Source organism: Gossypium raimondii, chromosome 8 (assembly GCF_025698545.1).
Source record: "Gossypium raimondii isolate GPD5lz chromosome 8, ASM2569854v1, whole genome shotgun sequence".
In the NCBI taxonomy this organism is placed as follows: domain Eukaryota; kingdom Viridiplantae; phylum Streptophyta; class Magnoliopsida; order Malvales; family Malvaceae; genus Gossypium; species Gossypium raimondii.
In genome coordinates, this window is record NC_068572.1 from 49,374,242 (window position 1) to 49,399,687 (window position 25,446).

General features: G+C 32.0%; 1 protein-coding gene and 1 long non-coding RNA gene across 4 annotated transcripts; both read right to left on the reverse strand.

Moving 5' to 3' along the window:
- Positions 1-2,086: 2,086 nt before the first annotated feature.
- LOC105791870 (DNA (cytosine-5)-methyltransferase CMT2) lies at positions 2,087-12,008 on the reverse strand. 3 transcript variants are annotated; one of them, XM_012620146.2, is made up of 23 exons: positions 11,229-11,999; positions 10,594-10,637; positions 9,710-10,475; positions 9,295-9,329; positions 9,048-9,159; positions 8,747-8,851; positions 8,540-8,659; positions 8,267-8,360; positions 7,888-8,084; positions 7,731-7,796; positions 7,393-7,641; positions 7,162-7,220; positions 7,024-7,090; positions 6,589-6,918; positions 6,333-6,401; positions 6,161-6,247; positions 5,985-6,072; positions 4,351-4,469; positions 4,145-4,249; positions 2,919-2,962; positions 2,746-2,815; positions 2,560-2,663; positions 2,087-2,445 (listed from the first exon to the last, which is right to left on the reverse strand). In XM_012620146.2, exons 1-23 carry the CDS (start codon positions 11,676-11,678, stop codon positions 2,268-2,270), a joined length of 3,558 nt encoding a protein of 1,185 aa, XP_012475600.1. In that variant the 5' UTR covers positions 11,679-11,999; the 3' UTR covers positions 2,087-2,267. The 3 variants fall into 3 exon arrangements, with proteins under 3 accessions (XP_012475600.1, XP_012475596.1, XP_012475602.1); XM_012620142.2 differs by having other exon boundaries at positions 8,540-8,851; positions 11,229-12,000; XM_012620148.2 differs by lacking the exons at positions 2,087-2,445; positions 2,560-2,663; positions 2,919-2,962 and having other exon boundaries at positions 2,752-2,900; positions 8,540-8,851; positions 11,229-12,008.
- Positions 12,009-16,153: 4,145 nt separating this feature from the next.
- LOC105791874 (uncharacterized) lies at positions 16,154-17,915 on the reverse strand. The gene is made up of 2 exons (XR_001133127.2): positions 17,848-17,915; positions 16,154-16,477 (listed from the first exon to the last, which is right to left on the reverse strand). It is a non-coding gene; the product is annotated as an uncharacterized LOC105791874 (long non-coding RNA).
- Positions 17,916-25,446: the final 7,531 nt, after the last annotated feature.

Consider the following 25,446-nt stretch of genomic DNA (forward strand, 5'->3'; position numbering starts at 1 on the left):
CAATTTAACTTTTTCTTTTATTTATTTATTTCCCTTTTCTCCTTCTCCTTTATTTTTCTCTCTTCTCGTATTCTCCACTACAAAAATATAATCTTTGCCCACCAAATAAACCAAGTCCTTGTTTTTTCACATGATTCTTAATTTGAATTTCACTCAAAATCGAATATCAATCATTCTTAATCAAATCTCAATTTGATTATAACCTAATTTTGAAAGTAAAACTGGATCTAACTAATTAATATAAAAAATCATATAATTAATCAAATCTAAAGATAAATTGAAATCTTTATATCCAAAATATTTTTTTCCATTTCAAACTTCTACGAATTGTGTATATTATTCATTCTCTTTTATTTTATTTTCTAACAAGTAAAATTAAGAAACTATAAAATTGATCTAAACTTTTTTGGATATTCCCAAACAAGCTTGATTGAAAACTGAGCATGGATAAACTGAAGAAAGAAAGAGAGTATGGATCCAAACTGGTTTGGATAAAGTTGACGATAAGTTTCGAATGATGGTCGTTTTAGTCTTTGAGAATGTAGAGCTCATTTGAGGAATCCGTGAAACAACGTAGTTTTGAGAGGGCGAGAATGTTGTAGGTAACATAGATAAGGTGGTTGTAGGGGTTGGTTAGGAGGTTAAAGGAACGGGCTCGAGAAACTTTGTTGAGGGTGGACTACCAAAAGTCACGACTGGCGAGGTCTTCGAGTGAGGCAAGCTTGCAAACTAGGTCATTGAAAGATCCAAATTGGTTTGTTAAAGCGATGATAGACGATGAGGGTTTGTAATTGTGGGGTGAGAATATGCGAAGTTTTATTTTGGTTTCAGCTTTCTGCTTCTCTTTTTTCATAAATATAAAAAAATTTTAACAAAGGAAAAAAAAAAGGGAGAATGAAAAAAAAAGTTAAAAGAACATAAAAGAAAAATTAAATTGCTCAAAACGAAAAAAATATGGGGACTAATTGTATAATTTAACATAAAATTTTCATTTGAAATGATGATTGAACATGGCACGTTAGTTTACAGTTACACCGTTAACAACAATTATCTCGCTAAATGACAAAATGTTACAATACGTTAATGTAAATGACTAAAACATAACATTTCAAATATAAATGACTAAAGTGTAACATGAAATAAAAAAATGAGTATTTTGATAGTTTACTTATTTGTCTTGCTTTTCTTGATATAATAAAATGATTGTATTGTATAATAATTAAATAAAGAACTAAAATGATGGTATTGTTATTCAATATGTGGTTATCGGTGTAATTGAAGGGTGGAGCTTCGATTCTTTTAAATTTGAGATATAATTCTTTTATTATTTTTACATTTAAGTTCAAGTTTAGACTCGTAATATAATTTAATAATATAAAAGTATAAAATTTTAATAAAATTTACGAATTTTTATGTCAAATATTATTAAATGTGAATTTGATTTGATTTACAATTAAAGTTGTTTGAGGTGGAGTTTAACTTAATAATTATCGAATTAAATTTAAATTTTTTTTATTGTTAAACTCAAATAGCTTGAGAGCATATCTTATTTAGGGTATTGTTGAGGTTGTGTGAGATGGGATTTATCAGATCCTACAATTATGAAAAGCATAGATGAGATAAAGCAAGCACTGTAAATATTATATATATATATATGTATAAGATACGAATACGTTACATTTAAAACATATTATTATATGTTTAAATATCACAAGCATGGAGCATGGTGAATGGACACCACCAAATCAAACGGAATATGGACAGTTGTTGAATAGAGAACCCTAGTAGCAGTGGCACGGGTGCCATTATCCCTTCGGCTTCTAGCATTCTTTGTAAATGCAAGGAAAAACTTAAGTCCTGCTTATTCTAAAGAAAAAGATTGATCCTTTGGCTTATTTTTTCTCACTTAAATGTAACTCCTTAAGCCCTAAATTAAGATTTCTTTACATAATTGGATAATGACAACAAATTTGGCTACCAATACAAAATTAACTTCAATCATAACATCAAAAATACCATAAACTCCATTTCATTCCTTTACCAGCAAAACATTTCACAAAACATGAAACTATTAGAAAATAGGACCTGTGAGAAATGAAACCATTTCATTACATTTGAGAGACTACAGTAGAGGCTGCAAGCTTTGGCAGGTCAAGGATACAAAGATGCAAGCATAAGAGCTTTTGCATGAAAACTTTATGTCAGAGATACACATTATGAATGGTGCAGTGCAAGCATGCATATAAAGTTAAGAAATCAGTTTTGGTTCAATCATCAGTGCTTTGGGACAATGATTTTGCTAACTGGATATTGGTGGAAAGAGAAAACTTAGGAGGGAGGATCATCAGTGGTTCATTCCCGCTCCCTTTCTGAAATGCCATCCCCATTGTGTATCCCAAGGCTCGACCAACCGGAATTGCAACCGCATTCCCAATTTGACAATACCTATGAAACACAGAAAACATATAATCTTAAAAGGAGATCACTATAGTTAATTTCTTCAGATCTCCACAATTTAAAAATCCTACCAAAATAATATTTAGAACCAAAGTATCATACCTATCTTTAATTGTCCCGCAGAATCTATAATAATCAGGAAAACCTTGTAATCTTGCACATTCCCGGACTGTGAGAACTCGGTCTTGCTCTGGATGTAATATTACCTATACAAGTCCAAAAACTCACATGCAATCCAAGAACTAGTAATTTTGTAATCTTCCAAACTAAACTAGTTTAAGGTGAGACCTGGCTATGACAATAAGGATAAGTTACAACAGTCGGCACAGTCTCATCCCACCATAATCTTGCAAATGGTCTGCACATATATTGATAACATTAGTTCCTTCTTTTCCCCTCTTTTTCTATTTTAGAGGATGAGGATGTTGTTGAAATCAGAAAAGCTGCCAAAAATATCAAACCTTTTAGATTTTCCTTGTTCAAAGGTAAATACATATTCTGGTACCTAAGCAATTGAAAAAGAATTAACATCAGCAATCAATTTTTCCATTTAGATATACACTCGACCCTCTCTATAACAGCCCCATTTATCTACTTAGATTTTACCTATTATAGAGAGGTGGTAACAGCATGCTGTTATAGAGAAATAATCGTTGTAAGCTTACCATAGAAATAATCGTGAATTTTCATCAAATAAAGAAAGTGAGAATTATGTTCAAAAAATAAAAAAAGTGAGGATCAAATCAACAAAATTAAAAGGCGATATCAGGTACATGTATTATTGCTTTTATGCATATTTTATTTTACATTCTTTCACATGATTAATTATAAAATTTATAAATCTAACAAGTTCAATTAATCAATATGAGCTATCAAATTAAATTAATTAATTTATCATGAGTTACTAAATTCAAGCAGTCAATTTATAAGTTTATGATGTTCCAAATTCATAGTAGAATATTTAATTAGGGAACTTCTAGTTTCTTATATTGATATTTTAGTTCCACCCATTAAATATTATTGTCATTTAATAAAATATGATTAATAGATTTCTTCATGTGAAATTTAATCATTTTATTGAAATAATATTATAATTAATATCATTTTCATTTAATATGTGATAATTAATAGGCTTGCTTATATGAAACAACTATAATTTTATTTCAAAATTTAGACCATATGCTGTTATAGAGAACTAATTTAATAAATAACGTACTTCATAACTATGGATGTTGTTGTTATAAGTGAAAAACTGTTATAGAGGGTTAAAATAAAACATAAAAAATCGGTTCTTCTAGAAACTTGGTTGTTATAGCAAAATCTTGTTATAGCAGATGGCTGTTATAGACGAACTGACTGTAGCATTTCAGTGTAGAGACAATGCATTGTCGTTACATTCCCTTTCTGCACTAGATTTATTTACATGCTTTCCTATTAAAGAGATATAACTTAGAGACAGTAGTTGTTTCGTCAAGTTTGCAAAGGAAAATGAAGATGAAAAATAAGCGCCATCAAAGAAAATGTCCTATATGTTGCGATGCAGTCATATGTAGCAGTTTCCAGCTCTACTTTTATCTACAATACTCATCAAGGTACAAACTCAAACAAGCATGCATTTACATATGAATATGCAGTATACAGAAGAAGATGATGTACTGTTGCTCTGGTGAGAAAGGAAGAAACTCACCAATGGTTTTCCAGAAGGTAAAAACTGCTTTTCCCGTGTTGGATCCCTCCGAGCCACATTGTCTGCTCCAACAATTACACCAGGGAGGTCTCGAAAATTTGCCCCCTACAAACACTTCTAAATTAGAAAGAAGTATCTGGCCAAAAAGAAAATTAGAAAGAAATCAGAAGGGCAAAACAGCGGCAATGTCAACTGAGTTATAGAACCTTTCTCTTTGGAATCAGACAGACTCTTGTATAATCATCCTCAGATAACGGAGCAGGCCGATGGTCATACAATAGGTTCCTTATTCTTGTGGCACCATCTAATGCAGAACCAGTCATCACTGCAAAGCCAGGAAAAAGGAAAAATATAAATGGAAGATAAAATTAGAGGAAACAATACAAAGGGCCTATGCTCCCTCTCTTTTGTGATACTCATACATGTGACTAAAATACATTGGTTCACTCAGAGGCAAAACAGGAAAAACATTTAAACAGAAACAGTACTGGTTTACTAGATATGCTGCTTATGCCCAACTTTGTGACCATGTTTACTTGAATTAGTGGTACTAATTGTAATTGATTATTCTGCTTAGGGATTCAGATTTCTTTAGGTTTTTTTTATACAAATTCTGCTTAGGGTTTATTATTCTGCCCAATCCTTTAAACAAGGATCAGTCTTATTACATAAATAAGAAACTTAAGGAAAGGATATCCATTGTGCATTCTTAGCCATAAAATCGTAATATAAGGCAATAAGTTAACTAAAATAAATCACAAACAAGAAACCAAAAAAAAAGGAATAAAATTGTAATATAAACCTTAACTAGAGAATCAAAATTAATGATATTTCTCCTTTTTGGGTCTGGCACATAACATTGTTGCACTCCTAGAGAAAGAGCTTGTCCTCAAGCTCTAAGCCAAGTTAAACTTGGCAAAAGGCACCTTGCTCAAGAGTTATTGATCCGCTGATCATCATTATAATCGAACCAGGAGCAACTTTTTCAAGTAAACTGACCACTACCTCAGTATTATTCCTTCCCATTACTAACAGTGGAAATTGGAAAAGACCATGAATCTTCATAAACTTACTCTCATTTATAAATACCACTGAATAAAGCTTTATTCAGTAATAAAAAAAGGAACTAGTAATTGAGTCTTTATCATCTCCAATATCCCTTTCACTAGGTAACACAGATTAAACAATAGATGAGTTTACAAGGGATTAATGAACAATCAATAATTGGCATTATTCTTCTTGTACTATCTGTCAATGATTTTGTTATTATAGGAGATGATGGTGTAGGAATATCTTCTCTCAAGTCTTTTTGCAGACTAGATTACATATGAAAGACTTAGATCAATTGAAATACTTCTTAGGGCAGAAGAGAAGTTTTATTAACAAGAAGTTTTATTAAAAGACTTAGATCAATATCATATCTATGCTATAGCTTCAGGGGAATGTTAACAGTATGTAGTTTTATTTAGCTATAGGATATAGTTTTATTAACAAGTATGTTAACAGTAGGTGATTAACGTAATTACCCATGATTAATGTAACAAACTTGTACGATCAATTAGAATTCTATTTCTTTCTTTGTACATGGATCTTACGTTAATATAAATACCATGATAATCTGAAGTAATAGACACAACTTTGCTTAAATCTTCTCTATTTTTAACAATCTAGAAAGGTCATAAAGAGAGACCATTGAACAAATGATCCATTATTTTGGCATTAGAGAACTACCACTAAATACTCAAATATATAGACGAAAAAAGAAGGAAAAAGCCATATACCACAAGAAATTTAGTCATTAAATCAGAGATGATTCCAAGGGTAAATGAAAAAAAATTACCGTATTTACTAGATCTTATATATCTTTGAAAGTCCGTTTCAGGAGGCTTTTCATATGTCATTTCTTCGCGAACTTCATTATTTGAAACCTACAAAGCAATTAGCTAAATTAAAGGAGCAAAGTACCATAGAATCTAAGAAGTGGCTACAATAGTAACATCAAAATATGATAACTACAGGTGGGAGATCAGAAATGGCATCACGGAGAAGAAGAGCGTCTTCAAGTTGACGAGGTTGGCCTTCTTCATAAGCAACTGTATTGCGCTGAACAAGACAAAGAAAATTATAAGAATGGAGCATTGCTGGTAAAAGCATTCTAATGGGAAAAACAAACAGCAACAATAGAAACCTCAAACTCAGGAGGAGGCCAATATCTGATAATAACATCATGAGAAGGAAGTGGAAACTGTGGAAGCTTCTGCAGACACCAAATTACCACACAACACCCCCACCAAAAACAAAACAAAAAAGAAAAACAGTAAAGGGGCAATTAGATCAACAGCAAGACCAAATCATTGAACAGATAGGTGATAGTACTACTTTATGGTCAGAGACAGCCAAGGAGTGTTATAATTCAATTTTATGCAAAAATCTAGAACACTAACCTCACTAGGATGTGCTCCCCACAAAAAAACACGCAACCGGAATTGAGGAAGACCATAACAACCAGCTGCAATTATTCCAAGCCTTGCTTGGTATTTCATATGTACCAACCGACTTAAAGCATATCTTCCAAGAGAACCCTTGTCAAGTCTCAAAATATCAACCACATTTTCCATCAAAACAAACTTAGGTTTTAAGTATTCAACTATGTCCATGAAGACCACTATTTGACGATTTCTTTCATCATCCAATGGAGAATCAACATTTCTAAAGCGATTATAGCCACTTATCCCTTGGCATGGAGGGCCACCACAAATAACATCAACATCCCCCTGATTACATTAATCATTGAAGAGAAGTCACTCATAACAAATCTCCAACAATTAAGATACCCCATATTAAGCATCCACCAATGCATTTGATTAAGGAAAACTTACACAAAGGGGTAAGATCTTGGACCTGAATCCTTTAATTACAAATTCCTGAATACATTCTTGACAATTGCTGACAGATTCAAATGAGTAAGTAAATAATAAGCAAAATGAAGAATAGAATAATGGCAGTAATTATTATACCTTAAGCCTTCAATTGGTTCCCACGTATCATCACTTGCGCTATATCCCTTCCAGCGAACCTAACAAAAGAGCTATGAGCATAAGACATCTCCCCCAAATTATGACATAAAGCAAAAAACGACTATGAATAACAGGAGAATAGATTGACACAAACAAAAATCAATTACAAACAAAAACTCACAAAAGGCATGAAAGGAACTACCATCACATCGTATAGATGAAATAGACCACCTTAAACTTTAGTCCACGGTTGCCTGTGTTGCAGGGATCACCATAACAAACATCAACAAGACAAGAGACCTCGAGTTCATCAGCAGAGGTATCAGCATCTTTTGCAGGGCTTGCATTCTTCATGACTGCTTCGGAGGCTCTGAATCTTGACGGATATGTTCTTTCTAAATTGTCAACTACATATCGTTTGCAAAGCTTTTCCCATTCCTTCAGTAGTCGAAGAAAACCATCAGCAGCTTCATTCCTGACCTATATAAGTGAAAGCAAAAACATCGCATTATCTACCTCTATAGGTTTTGGGGCATGCCAAATGGAAGTTGTAAGGCAATGATACTCACATGTGCCTCTGGATGATTTAATTTCAAGCTTTTACTTGCTGACTTATCACTGTCAACTGCCCATTTCTAAAAGGCAGAATGTAAGACATAAAATTTGATAATCTTTTTGTTGAATGAATCATGAAATATGAGGTTATCATTGATTGGATGAAAATACCGTCACTAGATCAATGGAAGATGCTTTTGCACCAAGGCATAAACCAGTTGACATTCCGCCACAACCAGAGTAAAGATCTAGTAGTGTGAGTTCTGCCTGGTAAGTTCCAAAACTAGGAATATTAGCTGAAAAGGCAGGAGTCGAAGGGAAAACTTCCTTGCAGCAATTTGAAGAACTGTAGCTCTTGAAAGAATTATCTGAATATATATTTATATGTATAAAGACAGATATATTAGCACTATTATTAATTTATCAGAATATTTAACCTTTCACTTACCAGGTTATGTTTCCATGATCACCATCCCTCTCCTCTCTTAGGGTACACAAGTAGAGTTAATACAGCAGTTAAACTCCATTATCAGCACAAAAAGAAGCTTACCAGGTGGCAAGTTGCAGAATGTTGAATAATCCACACAATACTCCATGTCAAAATAGAAATCAGATCGGGGAAGAGAATTTGATTTTAAACCTAACTGCAACAAGTTATAAAAGAACAAAGAATACATAAATTCAAATTTTCCAACAACAGAGTTCTGAGAATATCAAATGAAGTAGACAAAATATAAATATATATATATAAAAGCTATTCATAAACAGTTAGAATAGTAAAAAGGCAAAAAACAGGAGTAAATTAAGATCACAAGAAGCTTACCTTAGGTGATATTTGAGTAACACTAACTTTTGAAATAATGCAATCTATGGGATTATCATTCATTACAGTTGAATAAAATACACGTCTTTCATCATGAAAAGCAGCCTCTTGTTTCATAACCTTTGCATGATGTGCAGAACAGAAGCAACAAAGGTCAGGATAAGAAATAGTGCATGATCTAAAAGAAATCTTAATTTCTGTACTTACTGTATCTTCAGCTCTATAAAACCACTGGACTCTAAAATAATTTTCTCCATCTGTTGTTTTAAAAAATTCTAATATCTTGCCAATGTGGTGTTTTGCTTCTTCACCCTGCAAAAAATCCTTATCCCATGAGAATTTGCTTGCTTCAATTGCCATATTATTGAAATGTAGAACTGCCATAGGCAGACAAGAAGAAAAGGATTAGAAGAGAGACCACGTAAACTTGATTTGCCCAACATTAATTAAGAGAACCTAAATGTATATATACAAATTTTAAAACACACCGTGTGTTGATCACATTTACCTTAATATAAACACAATCCCCAAGATTTATGGTACATCCATCAATTTCAGCTTGAGCATAATGGCATTCCACATTCCAAACTACCTTGTCTTCATCATCATCATCATCATCACTATCACATTAGGAACAGGGGTTATAAGCCCAAGAAAGAAGATGAAGATAAAAAGGTTAATAGCAATTTTGAGATAAAAGCTAAATCAAGATAACTAAACCACTAAGCAGGCAGAGCTCATAAGAGGTTACTTACTCCGATGAGATGAGTTTTCTGTTAGATTTTGTATTCTGCAAAGTACAAGATATTCACAATCAGCATTGAAAAATACTAGTGCACTCAAATTACTAATATTCCAGCTCATCCCCAAACCATTCTCTTTAAAAATTAAAACCAAGTGCTTATGAACACTATAGCAGCAAACTACATGCACTATAGTCCAGACTCCAAAGGAGCAAAAGCTAGATGCATAGTTACTTACCGATGTATCAATGTTGAAAACTAAAGATGCTTTAATGCATGCCAGATAATGCTCAAACAAGATAAAGGGATATCAGAATGGACAGAAAAGGAAAGAGAGGCAAAATAAAGTAAAAACTTATGGTCACTGCTTCAATCAGCCTAATCAATCAAAGAAATAGCATTTGACAGTGTAATTCATATCAACCACCTTCATTTCATATCGCCAACGCCACCTTTCTTGAGCTTCGTCATCCGGGATTGGATTGCCTATAAATATAACATCAGTCTTGGATTGGCTCTTCTTCTTTCCTGAAAGAGACGAGCCCTTGGCTTTCTTTGAGAATGTTTCATCTGAGGTTCCCATATCTGATTCTGCTGATGAGATCTTAAATTTCTTGGAAGGCTGTTCATCACATGAATTGGATAATCTATTGGAAGAAGAGTTTACTTTAGCACTATCACCTTCAGCCAATAATGTAGAAAGTGAGGAAGGTGTTTTCAACTGCTTTTCATCAGACATTTCCCTCCTATGTTCTCTAAAAGATGCATTACTGTCGCCATTTTCTGTTGCGTGCATGGAACTGGGAGAAATTCCCAAGAGCTTCTCTTCAGAAAAGACCACTTCATCCATATCCAATCTTCTAACAGAGATATCACTGCTACCATTTTTAGTAGCCTGGCTAAATTTCAGAGATCTTCTTAACTGCCTTTCAATAATAAGCCTTAAGTTTGTCTCATTATGCCTTAAAGGAAAAGTTCCTTTATCCGCTTCCTCGGTCTTTGACAGACATAATCGCTTGCCGTTCAACTTTCCAGAAGATCTTGTTTCAGAGTAGGAACCTTTGTCAGAGGATTTAAAAATAGTTTTTGATGCGCGACCTTTGGTTTCAGGTGGGGCCGAAGTCAATCGTGGAGATCTCCTCAACCCCATTCCATTGGTTCTTTCAATATTCATGATTTTTGCCCCTTTATTTCTACCGACACAAAAAAATAGCATAAAAAGAAAGATCAGGAACACACAGTGTAGAGCAAGGTTGACCATGTCATATTACTAAAATGCACCAATGAAAGAAATTAGCAATTGCTACTCACTTTAACTTGAACCGTTGACTTTTTGAGCTTCGACTCTGCATAACCTATGAACAAGAATCCACACAAATGAATCAGGTAAGTTGCATACCTCTAAAAAAGCCTTCATCTTTGACTTGTAAAGCATTTGAAAAAAACCCACAAGAAATATAGCAGCAGAAAATCAAAGCCATTTATTAGACGAATTAAGAAGCCATAAATGTGACCCACATTTACATGTATTATTTTTTAATTTACGTTGACCCAAATAGAACTACAATTAAAGCCTTAATTACAACTGAAACCGTCTTCTTAGATAATATAAAAATAGAGAAATCCTTCCAAAAAATATAGAGGAAGATTTTATTACCGGGAAAAAAAAAAAGACTTAATACTTTAGCTCGATGAATAGGGGCCAACACACCTAGCTGCTAAACTTACTACGCCGAAATATCTAGTGCCTGTTTACCGAACCCAACCAAGAAGGCTGGACGCATAATCCCTTAAGGCAACAACTATGGCAGACCTCCTAGCTTACCTTAATTTACAGCCCAATGTGTTAAACATATTTCTTCTTTATTTTCAGAATAAATTTAGAAAATCTCGATGGAAAATTAAATTCTTAAGTTAGTGGAAAAACAAAAAAGCAATGGCGTTACCTTCGCGGAAAGAGAGAGGACTTTTTTATTTTCAGCGGCAGCTGAAATGGTAGTAAATCTTGGCGACCTTCTAAGATTCTTACCCTCTACAGTTGTACTTTCCTTAATTTTCCTTTTACAACCTTCAGTTTCTAAACTCACAATGGCCTTGGGCCTCACATTTGCGCTCTCCCTAACGAACAACGCTGAATTTCTGGGCGACCTTCTCAGGCATCTCTCAAGCACCGTTTCTATATCGGATTTCCTCGAAAAAACACTCCGAATTGGAAGTAACTGAAAGATACTGGCGGATCTTCTCGGTAGAAGCTTGTTATCATCGGCGCCGGCGGCAATTTCTTCCGGGACGCAAATCTCTAGAGGCAATGGCTGCTCCACATTATCGTCTCCGGTTGTGACCAAAGTAAGAGACTGAGATTTGGAATCAGAGTCGGAATTTTCTGTTGGCTCCATAAATGCGACAAAAAAAAAAGGCAATTTCGATAATTTCGAAGATAAAACAAGATTTGAAACCAAACAGAAAAACAAAAAAATTCAAATGTGGATGGAAGAGTGAAGGTGGAGCATAAGGGGAACCGCGGGAGGCCACTGCATCGGTAAGTGCAGAAACTGAGTTCACTTTGCCTCACTCCATACGATCTACACTGCACTCCAGCTTTTGGGAGTTCAGACAAGGAAAAACGTTGTTTCTTTTATTTGAAAAAGATAAATTACGGGATTGATGTGTTTAAATCTGTGCTGTTGAAGGCTTGTACGTTTTGAGAATGGGTTATCAGATCAATCAGAGCGCACAATTATGAAAAGCAAGCACGCATTGGTCACTTTAGATATGATCGTATTTATTTTTAACTATGTTACGCCATTTATGATAAATAGAAAAAATAGATTATATAATATTTACGACAAAACATTTATTTAATTTTTTTATAAAAATTAAGATTTTGTTGAAATGGTGAAGGTAAGTATAAAAAAACTATGACGTATTAAATTTAATTTTAATTTTTTAAGATTCTACGTAAAAATATAAAATGAATAAAATATATTTATAGAAATGTTTGGTACTTTATAAAAAATAATTTTGATAGTTCCTCAATTGAATTAGAATTTAGTTAACAAGTGATATCAACTAAATCAGTCATTTAAATAATAATTAGAAATCCTATAATATGTAGAGGCGAGTATTCGATCCAATCAAGTGAAAATTTTTTTGAATTAATTGAGTTGACGAGTCTTATTTTATCGTCCTAACTCGATTTGAATTTTTTTTTCGAGTAGAATCGAATCGAGTGAAATTATTCGAGTTGAATTAAAAAATTAAACATGTCAAATTAAAATATTGTTACAGTATAACTAATTCTATGTTATAACACATAAATTTGAAACAATATATATTTAAAAACTTTTTTCAAAGCAAAATAAAAATATATGTTTTAGTATGCTAAACTTGAATCATTAATTTACTTATTTAGGTTCACAAAATTATTATTCTAGAATTTTATAATTTTTAATAAATATAAATTTTAGAATTTTTATAAATATTTTGAATTTTAAAATTTATTTTGAATTTTTGTAATTTTGTTGAGAGAGACCAATTTTCTCATTTTCTAACTTGGCAAGGACCAAAAGGGTATTTGCACCAATTTGTTATTTGAATTATTCAAGTTATGTAAATTGTAAAATTCAACTTGATTCAAACTCGAAACTCAAATTATTTATTTGAGTTGACTCTAATAATTCAAATAACTCAATTCGATTAACTCAAAATTCGAATTTTTTTCAAATCGAATTAAGTTTTGTTCACCCCTAATCACATGTGGATGTAGGTTGAAACAACAATTAATAATATATGAAATATGTACGATTTATACAAATATTTAACAATTTTATATGACAAATATATTTATTAAAGTTTGATAAACTTTTGTCTGGTAGATGAGCTAATAGTAGTTTAGTGGAACTACGGCTGTTACATCAAGTTTTGGGTCGAAAATGGCAAATTTGTATCCGGCATATCCGGTAAACTCTTAATGGTGTTGCTAATCACATGACTAAATGTGCTGATACAAGTAGCTCTTTGATACGTTTATTTAGATCCCTACAAGCTTTGGTCATGAACTTGTTGGAAAGAGATCGCAACATGTCTATTTACTCTTGATTATGATTTTATCTAGTGTAATCGCTTAATACTGTCCTTTTCTATAAAAAAAGTATATGCATAGCGTCATTGGTTCAAATATCATTATGGACTTTATCAAGAAAAAAAAACCTCATTATAGACAATTTTTTTTTATAAAAAGTAAAAAATACTCACAAAATCATTTAAATTACTTTACAAATATTTTTATATAGTTTCTTAATTGAATTGAGATCGAGATGGATGACACCAAGTTAATAAATAACTTTATAAATAGTATAAATATAATTTTTATTTATAAAATTACTAAAATCTTAATTAAAATTTAGTTAGAATGATAAAACTTATATCTATGAATATCTAGATTTTCTATTCTCAAGTCTCTAAATGAGTTTTTCTAAATTAACTATGGATTTAAATTATTTTTATAGATTCTATATAAAAATAAAATCACTCAAAATAATATTTACTGATGAATTAATATTTAATTAATCTATAACATCAACTCAAACAAATCAATTAATAATTGTATATAGGCACAATATAAATTTATAATTTTTCTACATCAATAACCAATTATATGGATAACAAATTGCAATATGATACTTCGATGAAAATATTTATAAATAAGAGATGGATCCACTTACATTGGTGTAAAATTAAAATTGTTTTACACCCTTTTATATTTTTCCATACAGTTTGGTTGAGCAGGTTTGAACTTAGGAGATGACATTGTTGGGAGAGATAGCCACGAACCCCAAATATGGACCATAAAACAGACTTGCATGGTACCAAAAAAAGTATCTTTTCATACAATTAATATTTTAACGATCCAATCGTTAAATTTATCAATATAATTATACTTGACTTGCACATAATATTTTAAATCAAATCAATATTGATCTAAAATATTGTCTATATTAGTATATACATTTAACGGTTGAAAGTTTTTACATAAAAATAGATTGAAATTTTAATTTTTTTCAAACTTAACCTACAAAATCTATAAAAATAGAACATAAAACATAAAATATCAATAAAATTAGAGAAAATATAAAATCACTTTAATTTTACAATTATAACCAATAAATTCATGGGAAAAGTGTAAAATCTCTCCCTATGTTTACAATCATAAGTAATTAAATTTACTAATAACATCAACCTACCTAATATAAATGTTGGCTCTATACATTGGGCAGGATCTTCAATGTTCAAAATTCAAAGTGAGCTTTATAATTTAATATTCAAATAATTTCTTTTGGCCGTCATATTGAATCAACTAAATTTATTTTATCACATTTGAAAATCTACTCTATACATTAAAAATATCCTCAAGCGATTCTCTATGTGACATATGCCCAGCTGTTTGCTAAATATGTATTTTTAATTTTATTAATTTTCAAGTTTTAAATTTTTTAAAGGAGCTAGAATTAAATGGTATATTTTTACGATAGTAAAATATAAATTTATTATTTTAATAGCATATATCTTTATAAATTTTAAATAATTAAATCAATATTTAAATATTTTAAGGGTCAAAATGCAATTTTATTTTTAAGATTCATAATAAACTTGTTTTAAAATAGTTAGTTCATGATTGATTAGTCAACTTAGAATTCATATTTGGAACTAAGTTTAAAAATCATTTTGATTTTAATTGTAAACGAGCCTTTAAAACTAAGTTTACAAAATCGTTTTAATTTCAGTTTTAATTGCAATCGAGTCTTTAAAATAATTAGGTTGCATGTTTGATTAAAAAAGGTTAAATATTTGTTATATTTTTAAGTGATATATTTTGTAACACCCTAGTTTGTCTCTCACCGAATAGAGTTTCGGAGTATTACCATATATTTCAAAATATTTAAATTCAAACCAAAACAATTATACAAATTATCTCATAAAAATTAATAACTTCATATAAGTCAGAGTAAAAATACAATTATGGGCCTTAAATCGAGTTTACGGGGTCCTAAAGACAGTTTGGGAACATTCTGGGATCAATTCGAAACAAATCAGAAAATTTTAAAAAAACTTGAAAATTTTAAAAACATGGGTCACACGGCCGTGTCGCCAAGCCGTGTGGCATAGCCCAGACCGTGTGGACATTCAAAATATGGACACACGACCGTGTCTCAGCTCATGGGTCCGCCCGTGTAAGTATCCGAAATAGGGCCACAAGGCTATGTGCCAAACCGTGTGTGCATACGATGTTGAGCCACACGACCATATCATAGGTCATGTGCCAGACAGTGTTACATACTAACTTGAGACACATAGCCGTGTCGTAGGCTGTGTCTCAGATTGTATGAAACCTGCACCTAAAATATTAAAGACACACGGCAGTGTGGCAGCCTATGTCCCAGGCCATGTGCTACAAAGTTTTCCCCTAAAACAAGCCATTTTCAACCCAATTGTTTAGGTACCAAGACATAACAAAAACACATGTTTACAAGCCTTCAAAACACAATCAAATAGACTCAAAACATCCAAAAACAATCAACTTATGTGCCTAACCAATGTGCCTTCATTAACACCACAATTCAAACATCAAAATAACTCAAAACCAATGCTAGATTCTCAAGTCACACACATATATCAACCAATTATACTTGACCACCTAAATCATCTTACGTTCAAGATAAACCTTACCATTTCTCTATTTGTGCGTTCGCATTCATTTATACCATATCACCATAGGACATCATTCACTATACTATAGAACAATATAACCAAAATATGTACTTATGAGCCTTTACAAAACCTTAAAAGCATACATATACAAGCACCAAAAATCAATCTAAGGCAACATCTTTCAAGTATAACAAGCACCACAAGTAACTTGTATTCAAAATATTTACACAACACCTATTACATGACAAGTTCCGTACTAAATTTAAATTTCATACCAAACCATGAATTAGCACATTATTAACTAAAGCATATATTTATCACACAAGTATAGAAAAGACCACTTGTAGTAAGTACTTAAAACATATACGAGATACTCCTATTACATGCCACATATACCAAAATTAATCGTTTTCAAAATCTACCAAAAAGAATCTAGATAGTGTGATATTCGTGTTGATCCAATCGCTCAATTCCGGAAAAAAATTATCTACAATGAAACAGGAAAATAACATAAGTAAGCTTTAATATGCTTAGTAAGTTCACAGGTTAAAACGATAAAACTTACCGAATAAACAAAAATAATTATTTAATAACAATGTCAATAGACATTAGTCTTGCCAACCACAATCAGTCAATGGTGAGTTATACAAATATACAAGTTACATAATCCGTTCAATCATACGAATTCAATCAATATCAATTTACGATATACTATAAAAAATCAAGCAATTATTTATACAATTCCATACGCAAGTCATTTAACTATTTTAAATATGCCCGATGAACGATATAACATATATGGGTACGCAGTTATCCACTGAAACACACCAAAACGCTCTAATGAGCCTAACCAACTGAGAACAAGCCTTGGCACCAAGTGCCTAGCTCATAGGCTAACTTCGCTCCAAAAACACACCTCAGCACCAAGTGTCAAGCTCGAAGGCTTTACATCCGCTCCCAATAACACGCCAGAACACTATAAATATAACACAATAGTCCGCAACAAATGCTAGACTCTGGTATATTCAGTGAACAGGAATAAATCAAGAATCATCATCTCATCTCAAGTCAGACCCGTACATCGCGTAATATAACCTATTGGCATGCCAATTGTATCCTATCCTATGTTCATTCGGACTCGATACACATAACCATATAACAATTTCCAATTCAATCCATTTCTCACCAATTCAATCACAATATTTCAAATATGACCAATATCATCAAATTGTATAATTCAAAACAATAACATACTAAAAGTACTCAAAACAATATCATATGAACTTGCCTAGACGAAAACGGTTGCAAAAACAAGGTGGTGACTAATCCATTAATTTAGTTTTTCCCCGATTATCCTTCGTACGAATCAAACCTTGATCTATAATAATTAAATTCAATCTTATCAAATACACATCCCAACTCAATTTTATGCATATGACCCTTAAATTTTCGTTATTTACATATTTTTCCTAAACTTTTACATTTATATTAATTTAGTCCCTAAACCCGAATTTACAAATTTAACATTATTTGAACATAACCCATTCCAGCCGAATATTTAAGGACCTTATACAGCCCTCTATACACCATAATTTCATAATATTACCTTGAGATTTTAACATTTAAACAATTTAGTCATTTAATATGAAAATCAACAAAAAAATATTTTACAAAATAATCCTATTAAACAACCAAGCTTAGTAATCTATCACAATTTTTCACAAATAACTCAAACTCATCCAAGGCGCATTTTTAAAATATTTAATAATTTCAAAAACGGATGTACGGGTTAGCTGGATCTAATTGCAACGATCTCAAAATCATAAAAATTACTAAAAACGGGCTAAAATAACATACCCATGCAAGGAAATAGGAGAACCGAAGCTCCAAGGTGTTGAAAATGGTATTCGATTTGCCAAATGAAGAAGAAAGAAGACGATTGAAACTTTTCTTTTGTTTTTACTATTTAAACATTAATTTTAATAATATTTTAACTAAAAATAGTCCATTAACAACACATAGCCGGCCACTAAATTTTAAGGATGGTTTAATTATCATTTAAAACCATGCAATGATGTTTTTCATACCATTTAACTTAAATAACTAATAATAGTTTATTTTTGTTCTTTTTACAATTTAGTTATTTTCTTTAATTAACTAGACAAATATCAAAATTATTGGACCAAATTTCAATACACTTATATAATAAATTCGTAATATTTGTTGACACTATTTTTTGGATGAAAACGGGGTCGACTTGGGTTTTGGAAAATGAAAACGAAAATGGGAGTCGCCACCGATCCTTTTTGATGAGGTGTGATCGGATCACCTTGCAAAGCGGTTGTTTTTAATAAATGATTTAATTTTATTAAAACAACGATTTTGGTCCACGAAATTCAGAAAAATGGGTTCGGGAGTCGATTACGCACGAGGAAGGATTAGCACCCTCGATACGCCCAAAATTGGTACCTAGTTGATTACTTAATGTCTTAGAGTCGAAAAACTGAAAACTTTAAAGAAATTTAAAATACGATCCTTAAAAAAAACTCGAATGGCATGGATTAAAATTCAAAAGGATATTTGGCAATTTGGATAAACGAGAAATCGAAACCCAGCACCTTAAGGCACGTTCCTCGAATTTCCAAACGCAAAACATTGCCTTATTTTGAAATTTTTGAAGGGGTATTTAGCTATTTGGTTGAATGAGAAAAATTGACACCCAGCACCTTAGGGCATGTTTTCTCAAATTTCCAAACGCAAAACATTGCCTTATTTTGAAATTTTTAAGAAGGATATTAAGCCATTTGGTTGAACGAGAAAAATCGATACCCAGCACCTTAGGGCATGTTTTCTCAAATTTCTAAACGCAAAACATTGCCTTATTTTGAAATTTTTAAGAAGGATATTAAGCCATTTGGTTGAACGAGAAAAATCGACACCCAGCACCTTTAGGCATGTTTTCTCGAATTTCCAAACGCAAAACATTGCCTTATTTAGAAATATTTTCCTTTTTTGAAATATGATATTAATATGCAAAGTGGAATAATAAATATGATAATGTGAACAAAAATAATATGAGCAAAAACAAATCATTCATGTATATACAATAACAAGTAAGAAAAATTAAAACATTAAAAGAAAATTATGGACATATAAATAAATAAATAAATGAACACTAAGTAAACAAGGATAATAAGGAATAAAATAAATAAAGCTATGAAAATATGAAAATATATGTAAGTATATATATGTATACTTTATATATTTATGTAAAAGAGAAGAACTATGTATGTATAAACATATTATGTAAATGTATTCACGTGTATACATATATATATATATATAAAATATAAAAACATATCTACATATTTTAAAATTATTATATAAATATATATATATAAGTAAGTATATACATATACGTATGTGAATTAAAATATGAAAAGTATATATGTATAGGTATATATATATATATATATGAATCATATTATATAAAATACATATAAAAATAAATATTTTAAAAATGAAGAATATGTAAATATATATATTTATGAAAATAAAATACATATATATAGATATGTAAATATGTAAAAAATCATACAATATACATAAAAATGTAGGTATGTATATAAGTATATATATATATAAAAGCAATAATAATAATAATAATAATAACAATAATAATATGAAATTTATTAAGAAAATAAACAAACTAACAAAAGGACTAAACTAAAAATTAAAACGAAATTGGGTTAAATCTAAATAAAATCAAAGGAAGGGACCACATTGAACACGAATAACATAGAGGGCTGGAAGGAAATTTTCCTTCTCCTCTAAAACGATAGCTTCAAAGGGATTAAATTGAAATCTAAAATAAAATAAAGGGATAAATTTAAAGAAATAAAAAACTAATTGCGGAGGCATTAAAAGCGGAGGGCTAAAGCGCAAATATCCCTCCAAGCATAACACGCGATCTTGACTCGAGCGGGTCGGACGTTATCGAGCCCAAACGACGTCGTTTTGGGGCTTACCTGACCCTCCCAAAACGGCGCCGTTTTGTAAAGGCTATAAAAGCCAAATTTTTTTTAAATTTCCTCATTTTTCTTTTCTCAAAAACAAAAACCTTAAAAAGCTCTCAAGCCTTCCCCCCTTTCTCCGATGTCAGGCCTGAAATCCGGCGGGAGAGCCACCGTCAACGCCGTCGTGCCGGCGCCGGCACCGCCGTGCACGGCGGCGGGGAGACCAAAAGTCTCCTCTTTTTTTCCGCCGAACGATCTCCTTGGCCTCTTGAACGCTCCGGTGTTGGTAAAACAAGGTAAAGATGCTTCCTTTCTTCTTTTTTTTGTTTAATATTTTGAAAAAAATAAGAAAAAAATGAAAATAAGAAAATAACCTTCAATCTTTTCTTTCTTCTGAACCATTTTTTTTTATTACAATGGTTTTTAATCAGTTTTACACCGATTTCCCCAAAAACAGAAGTCCCCCCTTTTACAATGATTCATTCTTGGCTTTATAGCCGATTTACATAAGTTTTTTAGTCTATTTCTTTGCTTGCTGATGTTTCCTCTCTGTCATTGCAGGCATGGGCGCACGTGGGTGGAGATGACAGTGGCAGTTGGCGGTGGTTGCGGCGCTGAGGGCAGGTAAGCTAGGGTTTCAGTTCTGAAACCCTAGTTTGACCATGGAGGCTGAGACCTTGGACCCAATGCAACTGGGCTCGGTTATTGGGTCTAATTTGGGGTATTGGGCTGGTGTTGTATTGGGTTTGGTAATGGGGTTTAATTGTTTTAGGCTGAGGGTTAGTGGGTTATTTAGGTGGGTTAGGTTAGTTGGATATTGAAAGTTTGAGCTAGGGCAAAATGGGTCTGGTATTTGGGCCCGTTATTTGTGTTTGTTTTTTTGCTTTGCCTCTGCTTGTTGGGCCCGGGCATAAATTGGGCTGTACAATATATATTAAAAATATTTATAGACTTGTTTTATAGAAACAAGGTCCCGATACCTTATTTTCTAAAATCACTTGACTTTAGGGACAAACCACTTACTTAACTATTTATTCTATTAGCAAAAATTATTAAATTAAAAATTCAATGTAATACTCTACTGACTCGTAAATATTAATTATTTAATATTTACGAACTCTCATGTCAATTTTGTGGTCCCGAAATCACTGTTTTTGACACCACTGAAAAACGAGCTATTACTTATTTAATGTATTTTTTTAAAAGAAAGCATAATCATTAAAAATAAAAAAAAATGGAGGGACAAATAGAGGTGAAAATAATAAGGGACTCGACTAAACCCAAGCTGATAAGCTTACCCCATACATCATTGCCTAAACCCCTTCGTTTCACCCAATTAATCCAACTTATCAGCATTGTCAATACAAACATTAGAACGCACAAAATGGACAGATAACGAATTGTATGAGTTACTTTATTAGCACCCCTACGGATTTAATGGACAGATAACGAATGGTAATCTGTAACGATATGACTTCAATCCAATAATAAAATCCCAGAAGTAGAAACATCTATAGCACCAAAAGAGAGAGGTTGCCTCAACCTTTGACTATCAATTTCAACAATAATGTCATACATGTAACAAGACCAAAGCCAAGATAGAGCCTCATGAGTAGCCAAGATTTCCACCATGAAAGGGTCCATCTTACTCTTCATAAAATCAAATATACAACGCACAAAATCCCCTCCTTATTACGTACAATCGTTGCCTATCCCATATACCCAGTATAAATAAAAACAGCTCAAACAAAATTACATTTGAGATTACCCCCTGGTGGTCGTCTCTAACGATCATAACCACCATCATCCAACCTCTTAGCCATCATCTGAGAGTCATGAACCATCCTTGCCCTCGACCATCCTTGTAGAAATTCATCCACATAACTCACAAGTTTATTCGCAGTCATAGATTTCTACTTCCAAAGCAACATGTTCCTACTAAAACAAATCCCTTAAAGCATGCCCAACGCCCGCCTCCCTTTGTTATTTTGCTTCCCAACAAGCAAACTAGAAACAAGCTCCCCCACTAAAACTGAAGATGGCACAATGCCCACTTCCTGCAAAACAACAACGACAAATGAACAATAAATGAACACATGATTAAGATCCTCATCGGCTTGTCAACATCTTTGGCAAACACTCTCAATACCAATTCCACGTGCAATAAGGTTACTTTTAACAGGAACAAAAGCTCATAGTAATCGCCAACAAAAAATCCTTAATCTTAAGGGGCAAAAACTCATTCTAAAAATATTTCCAATAACCTACAACATGATAATCAACAATATTAGTCGTTATGCGAAGAGTCACTTGATATTTAGACCTCACAAAATAACATCCATTACAAGCAAAATGCCATATGAAGTGATTATTTGAAGGAAACCAACTAATTGGCATGCTAATGACCCAATTCGCATCATACGACACAAGAAGCCTTTCCACCAGATCAGTATCCTAAAAACATCCACTAGGATGAAATAACTTAGAAATTTTTAAATGAGCACACCCTTAAATTGGAACGATATCTACATAAAAATTGCTATCATAGTTAGTCCAATGATCTTTCAAAATATTAACTTCACTAGCCATGCTTTGGCCTTATGAATACTCTTCCAAATAAAAGAAGGATTACACCCTTCCAACGACTCAAGAAAACCACCCTCCAGGAAATATCTAACTTTAAAAATTTTGCACGAAAGAGACTTAGGCAAAGTAATGAATATCACCTTTACTTTCTGAGAATATCCAAATTAAAATGAAACAAAGGGTGAAACCCTATACCGCCAAACTTCTTAAAAACACAAAGCCTATCCCAAACAGCCCAATGGATTATCTTACAACCACTATCAGAACCCCATAGAAAAGAATTCATCATCTTCTATAGGTCATCACATAAGTTGTGAGGCAACATAAAAACACTCATGCTATAAACAGGAATCGCTTTAGCAACCATCTTGATCACTACTTCCTTCCTTTCCCTTGAAAGAAATTTATTCTTCCAACTAATGACACACCTGCACAAACATTCTTTAATAAAAGCAAAACATGTATTTTATTTCGACAAATGAGAGAAGGCAAAACCCAAATTTCTACCATGATTTAGGGGTGTAGTAACACCAAGAACATTATAGACAACTTGCCTAGTATGTTGCTTAGTGTTGGAATTGCACATAATACCTGATTTCAAAAAATTAATTGCATGCCCAAAAGCCTCATCATACTGTCGAATAATATCCTTAACCTTACCAGTCTCAGACTTGCAAGCTTAAAAAAATAAGAAACTGTCATCCATAAAAAGTAAATGTGAAATCGTTATACTTCCTCGGTAAATAATAACCCCGTGTAAGTGTCACGTGGCTAGAACTTTAATCTCACAAACTGTGCGAACTTAGGTGATTTTTTTGCTTCAAATCAGCCTAATTTAGCTTAAATTTAGAATGTTGAAAAATCACAATGGAAATTCTCCATGACACTAAGAGTAAATTGGAAGCCACTTAAAAACAAAGAAGAATGAATCAAACAGAAAAGCTACAAGAAATCAATAACACACCAAATGTTTGAGTAAATGCTCTCAAAAGTATTTTATTACTCAAGAATGAGATACAATGAGATGAATACAAATGAGGAGAAGGCTTTTATTTATAGTTGAGCTCCTCTAGATCCAACGGTACAGTTTAATTTATATCGACGGTCAAGATTAAAACGAATCTACAATTGAGATTCTTAAAGGATTTACATGATCCTCTAATATTACAAAATCAAATCTTTTAAGATTACAAATCTTCTTCCATATTTACCATGGCAATCCTAGTTTTTCTTAAGTGATTCATTGGGCCACCAAGGCTTCAAATAGATAGGTTTCTCCACATGTTCCAGGAATCGGGTCAGTTCAAGTGGGTCTAATAAGCTCTATTTAATCAATTGATTTCCATGAGAATTTCTGTGTGCATTCGTCACGGACTTTGATCTGTGGCCCATAACATAAGTCGTCATTCCTCTTTGCTCTTTGCAACAAAAAACTTAAGCCTTCAATTCACAAAGTAAACAACTATGGAAAAAGTAGATCTCCTTGATAAAGACCCCAATGAGAAATAATAAGACCAATCTCACTACCATTAAATGAGATAAGATAGCTGACCGAAGAGACACAAAAAATCATTCAATCTATCTAACGTCTGTGAAACCCCATGCATTCCATAATAAATCGAATAAAACCCTAGTAAACTCTATTATAGGCTTTACTAATATCAAATTTTAGTGTAACTTCGCCAACCAAACCTCGACTCTTATTCTTCATAAGACGGTTAATTTCAAACACCACCATAACATTGCCAGTAATTAACCTTCTTGGAACAAAAGCCGACTAAAACTGAGAAATAATATTGGATAAAAGTAATTTCAAACAATTATCCAACACTTTCGGCACAAGCTTTTACACAACATTACATAAAGCAATAGGTCCAAGATCCCGTATGGAAGTGGGATTTTTCTTCTTCAGAATCAACACAACAATGGTGTCATTAACAACTGAAGGGAACTCACCATGATTAAGCCAATCATAACATTCTTTAGCCACCTCCTCGCCAACAATATGCCAACATTTCTAATAAAACGCATCATTCAACCCATCAAGATCTAGTGTTTTATCAGGATGCATCTCAAACAAAGCCCTCCTAAACTTATTTGGTTCAAACAGACCAATTATAGCAATATTGTTAGTGTTGAAAACAAAAAGGAGAAAATTTTGAAAAAAAAAAATCATAATTCAAGCCCACAAAACCATAATACAAAGAATTGAAATATTCAATAACAATCGACTGCATACCTGGTTCATCAAAACATTGCCTACCATTAAAGGTGAGCAAAACTTGATTTGATTCAAAAAAATCAAAAAAATTGAACTTTGAGTTAATCGAATCAAGTTATTTGAGTTATTTAAATTATTTGAGTCAACTCGAATAAGTAATTTGAGTTTCGAGTTCGAATCGAGTTAAATTTTACAATTCGAATAATTTGAATAACAGGTTGGTGTAAATACCCTTTTGGTCCCTGTCACGTTTGAAAATGAGCAAATTGATCTTTCTCTCAACAAAAATTACAAAAAAAAAATTAAAAATAATTTTTATAATTCAAAATATTTATAAAATTCTAAAATGTATATTTTATAAAAAACTATACAAATTTCAAAAAATTCTAAAAATTTTATAAAGAAAGTTAAAAATTAAAAACTTTCAAGAATAATAAGTTTGAAACCTAAATAAGTTAATTAATTATTAAAGTTTATCATACTAGAGTATTTATTATTATTATTGTTATTTTGCTTTAAAAAAGATTTCAAATATATATAGTTTCAATTTTATGTGCTCTAATATGAAATTAGTTATACTATAACAATATTTTAATTTGACATGTTTAATTTTTTAATTTAATTAGAACAATT